The sequence below is a fragment of the Hordeum vulgare genome, chromosome 4H, assembly GCF_904849725.1.
Source record: "Hordeum vulgare subsp. vulgare chromosome 4H, MorexV3_pseudomolecules_assembly, whole genome shotgun sequence".
Taxonomy (NCBI): domain Eukaryota; kingdom Viridiplantae; phylum Streptophyta; class Magnoliopsida; order Poales; family Poaceae; genus Hordeum; species Hordeum vulgare.
The window spans coordinates 448,414,727-448,423,182 of NC_058521.1; the positions used below are offsets into that span (position 1 = coordinate 448,414,727).

Here is an 8,456-nt window from a genome sequence, read left to right on the forward strand (position 1 = left end):
TCAAGAAAGGTTCTCATCAGAATCAATAGCTGACTCTTTGATACCTACATTCCATTCAAGCAGGAGATAACTGCGAAGGGTGGGCCTCACTTCTAGCTCGATGATATTGTTTTTCAAAGTTTTATTTCTTGCATCAGCGTGACTCAGTGACATGTGTATGGTCATGGTCGACTTCATCGCCTTGAGACTCACCATGTTTAGGTGAACACGGTAGCCACCATTGGCAAGGATCGAAAAGAGGATAATAATAAGTGACAACACGGTTTTCGTGTTCAAATAGAAAAATGTGGACCTAGGAAATGAGTCTTGAGCTACACTTATATATTGGTTAGGGTGAGCAATGTTTTTTTTCTCCCATTGAATAAAATTTGCAGGTCTTAGTGTCACCTCATGATACTATTCATGCATTCTAATTCATCCATTTAACTTCATCGTTTGTTCGATTCGTTTAATTACATCATCATTCGTAGCAACGCACAGACACATTTACTAGTATTATCAATATTTAGAATCGCTATTGAGATTTCTATCAATATTCTCCGTGCCCGAATAATTGATAGCAATATCAACAAAATATGAAAATATAATTGATGATGTATCCAGTGTCATGCATTTGGTATTTTAAAGTCAAAATTCGTAAAGTTTGTAATTGGAGGGAGTAACGGACATTTCCATAATGTTTTAATTTAATGCTGAATTAGCTTTTAATCAATGCTTTCACTTCGCCATCCAGTCGAACCAAAGCGCGACCCATCCGGCCTGGCCTGCCTTATCAGGCTTGTCCATCCCAAACACCAACGGCCAAGATTCGTGGAAGCCCTCTGCCCTCCCCACCCCCAAGCCTCTCCACCGCGCCGCATCGGCGACTCAATCCAACACCACCACCACCTTGCCTTGCCGCAAAACCCCACCGCGCCCGCCCCTTTCTATATATACGCCATTCCACCGGCTTCGCCCCCAAGCCGAAGGTAGCCTCACAAGCGACACGCCGTCCTCAAGGCCGCGGGCGCCGCGCGAACCCTAGCCGCCACTCCGATCGCCCGCACCGGTAAGGTCCCGCCACCGCCGATTCGGATCGGCTCCGATGCCTCGATCCGTGCGCTCCGATCGCCATTTCTGGGGTTTTAGGGTGCGGGTTTTGGCGTCTGATTTGGTTTTATGCTGCGCGATGCAGGGGGCCGCGCTATATGCTTCCGACGAAGAGAGCGGACGGCGCTGAGGACAGCGGCGACGCGGCGGCGAAGAAGGCTCGGGTAGGGGAATCGGCGGCTGAGGCGGGGTCGGAGGCCATGGTTGCCGGGGAGACGGTTGGCGGGGGAAGTAACGGGAACGGGGTGGCGGAGATCGATGAGGACCTTCACAGCAGGCAGCTCGCCGTGTACGGGAGGGAGACGATGCGGCTGCTCTTTGCGTCCAACGTGCTCGTCTCCGGCTTAAACGGGCTTGGGGCTGAGACAGGTACGTGCCTCCTTCGATTTGTGATTTACTTTAATTTATTTAGTGCTTTATTTTAGTACAGGTGATTTAGTGCTTTATTTACTACGTACTACATTGATATCTAATGTTTGGCGCGCTGGCGCCGTTACTGTTGCGTTCTGTTTTGCTGCTCTTAAATATTTGTTGGTAATTTGGAATCTGTGATTACTTGCTTAGTTGCTGGATTGAGAAACATGGATCTGCGATTACTTCGATTTTCCCCATATATGTGCAGACAGGGCTGAGTTGCTGGATAGAGAAATACATTTTGTATAGTTATCTGATGTCTTATTTGTTCAAACAGAGTGAAGCCTTAAATTACTGACATATGCTGCTATGATCATCAGATTGTTTGCTGCATCCCGAGTTTGTAGTGTTTCATAGAGAAATGCAAATCAAATATGCCCCTTTTCTGCTTATTATGCAGATTTGCTTATATATTTTTGCCTAGAATTCCCAAGGCATGTCTTTATTGTTATACACAGTGGTGACTACTTCTATTTACTACATGTTGTTGATTGTTTTGTGATCCTACTTCGTGTTTACATTGGTAGCTTTTGTAATTGCCACTAGAAACAGGCGAGAAAATGGTACAGACAGTTGATAGAATTACTGGTTTTGCAAACTGTCAAAAGCCCTGAACTGCTTGTTGCCTTAGTGAAACTGTTTAATGTAATAGTCTATGGAGATGCAGTTACTAGTTCTGACTTACCAGACTGACCGACATTATCAAAACCAGATTTGGGTGTTAGAATGATCTAGCCCGGCATGTTTTTTTTTCCTGGCACTTTAGGCATGGATATCTTGCAAGTCCTTTTAGAGGGGAGTGAGCACCCAACGATTCTGAGGAATCAAACCTGAGATGTCCGAGGGGCACATGCTGCATGTAGCAACCGAGCTATGCTATGCAGCACTGGCAACAGGACACAAAATAATCTGAGTACCCTGGTTTGATAGGCGGTAGTTGCACAAACAGATGAGCCTCCTGGAAAAGGAAACACACAAGCAGATAAGCCTCCTGGAAGAGGGAAATGTAGTTATCATACTGAGTTGGTAAAATTAGTGGATTGTAATTCTTCCCTTTCTTGCTCCTGCTCAGCCCAGGAACACGAGATATGTCGCTAGCATTTTCATGTCTAATTGGGCAAGTGATATGGTTATAAATTAGCAACCATTTTCCTTTCTTCTTCTGCTCAGTCCAGGAATCTGAGTTATTTAGCTAGCATTTTCATGTCTCATTGGGCAAATTAATATGGTCATTAATGATCAATTATATTCCTTCTTCCTGTTTGTCCGTGCACACATTCTAATGCATGGTTTGCTTATTGATATTTGTATGGTATTATCATAGTCCTATGCGTGTGGATTGCATGTTTGTAACTAATATAATTCTTCCATACAGCAAAGAATCTTGCTCTGGCGGGTGTTAAATCTGTCACCCTACATGATGTAGAAAATGTGGATATGTGGGACCTATCTGGCAATTTCTTCCTATCCGAGGATGATATTGGGAAGAACAGGGCTGCTGCTTGTGTTGAAAAGCTGCAAGAACTTAACAATGCTGTTCTTATAGCTGCTCTGACGGAAGAACTGACTACTGAACACCTTTCTAAGTTCCAGGTCTGTTAACTGTACTATGTGTTAAATTTTGTCAGCACCATTCTTGTTCAATAGTAGTGACCATCAAGGTTAATAAAATAACTTTACCTTTTTGAACTATGCCTGAAATCAATTGGAATGTTATTATCTGTTTAAGCTAATTTCTGTTTTGGATGGTAATATGTAAATTCGTGTGGACCTTAGGCCTGTGCCAATGCATCGTCTCTTCGCACGTAATCATATGCGTAATAAAAACATAAGAAACAACTAGTACAATGCATTGTATCTTATGTGTTGTATCTAAATTTAATGTTTTGTGGTTCATGCATGCATGTGATTGGGTTAGCACCTCTTTTTTGCCTATGGCCACGTGTCAAGGTTGTATGTTAGCTAAGATACAACCTCACTATCTCTCTTCATTAAATACAGTGCCACATAAGCAAAATGCCTATGAAACCGCGCTAAGAAACTTGCATTGGCACAGGCCTTAATCTGCATTTGATGTCAATATACTGATGAGTAATTGTTCCTCGTAGTAGTGCCAAACTATTTCTTTCATAACACCCTGTAGAACTCCCTTTTTCTTTAGCTGAGAACTCATTTGTTTCACTACATGTGTCATAGCTGATATATTGACGATCTATATATGCAGTGTACTTTCAAGTGACCTGCATGTCAGCTGTGCAGTTAGTAAGCTTGGTGACTGAAGCTAATGTGAATAACTAAAGCTACATAGTTGGTCACCATCACACACTAATTAGTTGACACCATTTGCTGAGTTTTTTGTCGCGGTGTGTTTGTGTTTTATTATCAAACATGTACTCCTCCCCGCTTATATGCTGATTGTACCTCTTATTTGCAGTCTGTTGTTTTCACCAACTTAAGTCTAGACAAGGCGGTTGAATTTAATGATTACTGTCGTAGCCACGAGCCTCCAATTCCATTCATCAAAACAGAAGTCTGTGGTCTTTTTGGTAGCGTGTTTTGTGACTTTGGGCCTAAGTTTACTGTTCTTGATGTTGATGGTGAAGATCCCCATACTGGTATAATTGCATCCATCAGCAATGACAATCCAGCAATGGTTTCCTGCGTTGATGATGAGCGCCTTGAATTCCAAGATGGTGATCTTGTTGTTTTCACAGAGGTCAGTGGGATGACAGAATTGAATGATGGCAAGCCCAGGAAGATAGTAGACGCAAGACCATTTTCATTTTGCATCGAGGAGGATACACGTAACTTTGGCATTTACGCAAAAGGTGGGATTGTTACACAGGTGAAAGAACCAATGATCTTAGAGTTCAAGAGTCTGAGAGAATGTATAAAAGAACCAGGGAATTTCCTTTTGAGTGATTTTTCAAAATACCAGCGTCCTCCGCTGCTTCACTTCGCATTTTTAGCCTTGGATAAGTTCAGAGAAAAGTTTGGGCGCTTCCCTGTTGCTGGTTGTGACCAGGATGCTCGAAAATTTGTGGAGTTTACTGCTTCTATTAACGAGGCCGCAATTGATTACAAGATGGATGAACTTGATGAGAAGCTGCTGCAACATTTTGCAAGTGGTTCTAGAGCTGTTCTGAACCCAATGGCTGCAATGTTTGGTGGTATTGTTGGTCAAGAAGTTGTGAAGGCTTGTTCTGGGAAATTTCATCCTCAGTACCAGGTGTGTGTCATGAACTATCAAATATTTATGTTTATGATAATAATCTGTTGGTTTTTGTCTGATTTTCTTTTCCTTTTTTGCCAGTTCTTCTATTTTGACTCGTTAGAATCTCTGCCAACCTATGCATTGGACCCTAAAGACTTGAAGCCAGTGAATAGCCGCTACGATGCTCAGATTTCTGTTTTTGGTTCTAAGCTTCAGAAGAAGATGCGAGACTCTAATATTTTTGTTGTGGGATCTGGTGCTCTTGGATGTGAATTCTTGAAGAACTTTGCTTTAATGGGGGTTTCTTGTGGCCGTAAAGGGAAGTTAACTATAACAGATGATGATGTCATTGAGAAAAGCAACTTGAGTCGGCAATTCCTGTTTCGTGATTGGAACATTGGACAGGCAAAATCTACAGTAGCTGCTACAGCTGCTAGTGCTATCAACTCCAGCTTCCATATTGATGCTCTTCAGAATCGTGCCTGCCCAGAGACTGAACATGTTTTCAATGATGCATTCTGGGAGGGCCTTGATGCTGTCATCAATGCACTTGATAACGTCAATGCTAGGATGTACATGGACATGCGATGCCTGTACTTCCAGAAACCACTCTTGGAATCTGGAACGCTGGGTCCGAAATGTAATACACAGATGGTGATTCCTCACCTTACTGAAAACTATGGAGCTTCAAGAGATCCTCCTGAGAAACAGGCACCAATGTGCACAGTTCATTCTTTTCCGCACAATATTGACCATTGTCTAACATGGGCTCGCTCAGAGTTTGAGGGTCTGCTAGAGAAAGCTCCAAATGAAGTGAACTCATTTATGTCTAATCCTGCTGAATATGCTGCTGCTATGAGAAAGGCAGGTGATGCTCAAGCCAGGGAGTTGTTGGAGCGTGTACGTGAGTGCCTTGACAAAGAGCGATGTGATAAATTTGAAGACTGCATAGCCTGGGCAAGACTAAAGTACGATATATCTACACGCCCCTTTTGAATTCAACAATTTGTTATTGGCTTTCTTCCACTTTCTTTTCGTCTTAGCTATTTGAAGTTAAAATGGTTTCATTTTGATTATATTGCCAATAAACAGGACAATGTTTTTTGTGCTCCAGATGCCATTTAATAACATCTCTTTTCTTTTGCCAGGTTTGAAGATTACTTCTCTAATCGTGTGAAGCAGCTAACATTCACATTTCCTGAAGATGCTGGCACTAGCACTGGTGCTCCTTTCTGGTCTGCCCCTAAGCGTTTCCCTCACCCGGTGCAATTCTCAGCTGTTGATTCATCTCACATTCAATTTATACTGGCTGCATCCATATTGAGAGCCGTGTCTTTCGGGATCCCCATACCTGACTGGGCGAAGAACATGGGTAATCTGGCTGATGTAGTAAGTAAGGTTGCAGTGCCTGAATTTGAGCCAAAGAGTGGGGTTAAGATTGAAACAGATGAGAAGGCTACTGACCTCTCCAGTGCCTCAGTTGACGATGCTGCTGTTATCGAAGACCTTTTAACCAAGCTGGAAGCATGTGCCAAGAAACTACCTTCAGGATTCCAAATGAAGCCTATTCAGTTTGAGAAGGTCAGCCTCTTCTTAACTACTTCTGATGTGTTAGAATAAGACTCTTTTTTCCCTTGCCCTGTCTGTTTAAGAACGTCCTTACTCGTTTCACACTAGAAAGCAAACATACGTCACTAGTGCGTAGGTGCATATTTGGTAAGCAAAAACATCAAAAGGGATTATGTGATTCGGTCACATTTCTTTCTGTTATGCATTGAGTTATAGAACTTAGTTGCTAGTATCCGTTTTCCCCCCTTGTTGCTAGTAGTAATCTATTCTCCACTTCTGCCCAGATACAATGAGGATAAGTAACTTCACAGTTCTTTGAGAAAAAGTGTGCACCTCTCCGCTTATCATTCCATGTTGGTGTATATTCTTTTTGTGTGCGCTTCTGTTTTATGTGCTGGTACAGTAAAGATGTTTTCAATACTGTCATTGCCTGTGTCAAATAGCTGTTGTTGATTATATTCTTTATAACTCACCTCCTTGTTTTTGTATGAGGCATGCAACTATAACTTATGGGCATTTGTTTAATTTCAGTTCTCAAAATATCTTCTGACATACCACTGTAAAAGGACAGAAATAATCAAATATTTATGGCTGATGCTCTTTCTTCTCTAGTTCTGGTTAACCCACCACATGTTTCTTTTGCAGGATGATGATACAAATTTCCATATGGACTTGATAGCTGGTCTTGCTAATATGCGTGCGAGAAACTATGGTATTCAAGAGGTTGACAAGCTGAAGGCGAAGTTCATTGCAGGAAGAATCATTCCAGCTATTGCAACTACGACAGCCATGGCCACAGGTCTTGTGTGCCTTGAGCTTTACAAGGTTCTTGCAGGTGACCACCCAGTTGAAGACTACCGCAATACATTTGCCAACCTGGCACTACCAATGTTCTCTATGGCTGAACCTGTTCCGCCCAAGGAGATGAAGCATCAAGACATGAGATGGACAGTGTGGGACCGATGGTCTATCAAGGGCAACATTACTGTCGCAGAACTCCTGAAGTGGTTAAGCGACAAGGGCCTGACTGCTTACAGCGTCTCCTGTGGCACATCCTTGCTGTACAACACCATGTTCCCGAGGCACAAGGATCGACTGAAGAGGAAGATGGTGGATGTCGCCCAGGAGGTGGCTAAGGTAGATGTTCCAGCATACAGGAAGCACTTTGATGTTGTTGTGGCTTGCGAGGATGACGACGGAAACGACATCGATATTCCTCTTATCTCCATTTACTTCCGATAGGCAGGTGCTTCTCTCTATTGTGAGGATGGATGAAGACTGTGCAAAGAATTCCTGTGGAGAGATGTTTGAAACATTCCAAAACCCTTCTTAGCCGGTTTGGTTTTCTTATGCATTGGTAGCCTAGTGATCGCTGATGGTGTTAGCGTCCATCTCCCTAGCGTTTTGTGTGGGTCCTTCGGCTCTGTTGTTGCATGCCAACTATTTGAAGGTGTGCGATGCTGTCTGATGTTTTGATGAATGCCATAGCCTGTTATCCACAGCGTAGCATTAGATTGATATTTTGGGATTGTTTGATGATATTTTTGGGATTGCTTGATGATTAGTTCCGGTCACTAATTGTCGTTTACTTTGTACCTCATTGTGATCATCACTTTCTCGTGACACAGTTCAACCTGCTAGTTTCCATGATGTATTCTATTTCTATATATCCTGTAAAATTTGCCTAGCTTTTGTGGCAGCTTGGTGCCACTTCATACATTCGGCTTCAATTATTCGGTTTCAATTTGATGGTTTACATCTTCATTGATATCTTCATTCTTCTGAATCATTGATTTTAAATATCAAACGGTGTTTTATTATGTCTAAAAACTTCCGATTCCAAGGTTTGTCTTCATAGTTTTAACTCTCTATTAACGTCTGTCCGACTATTATTGACTAGCATCACATCATCCAAAAAAGCATGCATCATGGGATATCCCTTGTATATCCCTTGTGACTGTTGGAGATCGGTTTTGTGCCTATGGAAAAACCTCTTAAGAACTCGATTCGATGACTTGGGAGCTGCTCGATTTGAACACTTGAGAGCTGGATGCACATATAATCTCGACTATGATAAAGCCATACACGTTGCATACCCGAGCGACGTTGGAGTTTTCATTGGCGATCGGAGAAGTAAGTAATGTGTTGGATTTCGTGCTCCTCCACCCCG

At 42.5% G+C, this 8,456-nt stretch overlaps 1 protein-coding gene across 1 annotated transcript; it reads left to right on the forward strand.

The window, feature by feature from the left end:
• The first annotated feature begins 828 nt into the window (after positions 1 to 828).
• LOC123448891 (ubiquitin-activating enzyme E1 3-like) lies at positions 829 to 7,936 on the forward strand. The gene is made up of 7 exons (XM_045125927.1): positions 829 to 1,048; positions 1,175 to 1,458; positions 2,879 to 3,096; positions 3,938 to 4,732; positions 4,817 to 5,685; positions 5,866 to 6,298; positions 6,932 to 7,936. The coding sequence occupies exons 2-7, from the start codon at positions 1,188 to 1,190 to the stop codon at positions 7,526 to 7,528; spliced, it is 3,183 nt and encodes a 1,060-aa protein (XP_044981862.1). The 5' UTR covers positions 829 to 1,048; positions 1,175 to 1,187; the 3' UTR covers positions 7,529 to 7,936.
• Positions 7,937 to 8,456: the final 520 nt, after the last annotated feature.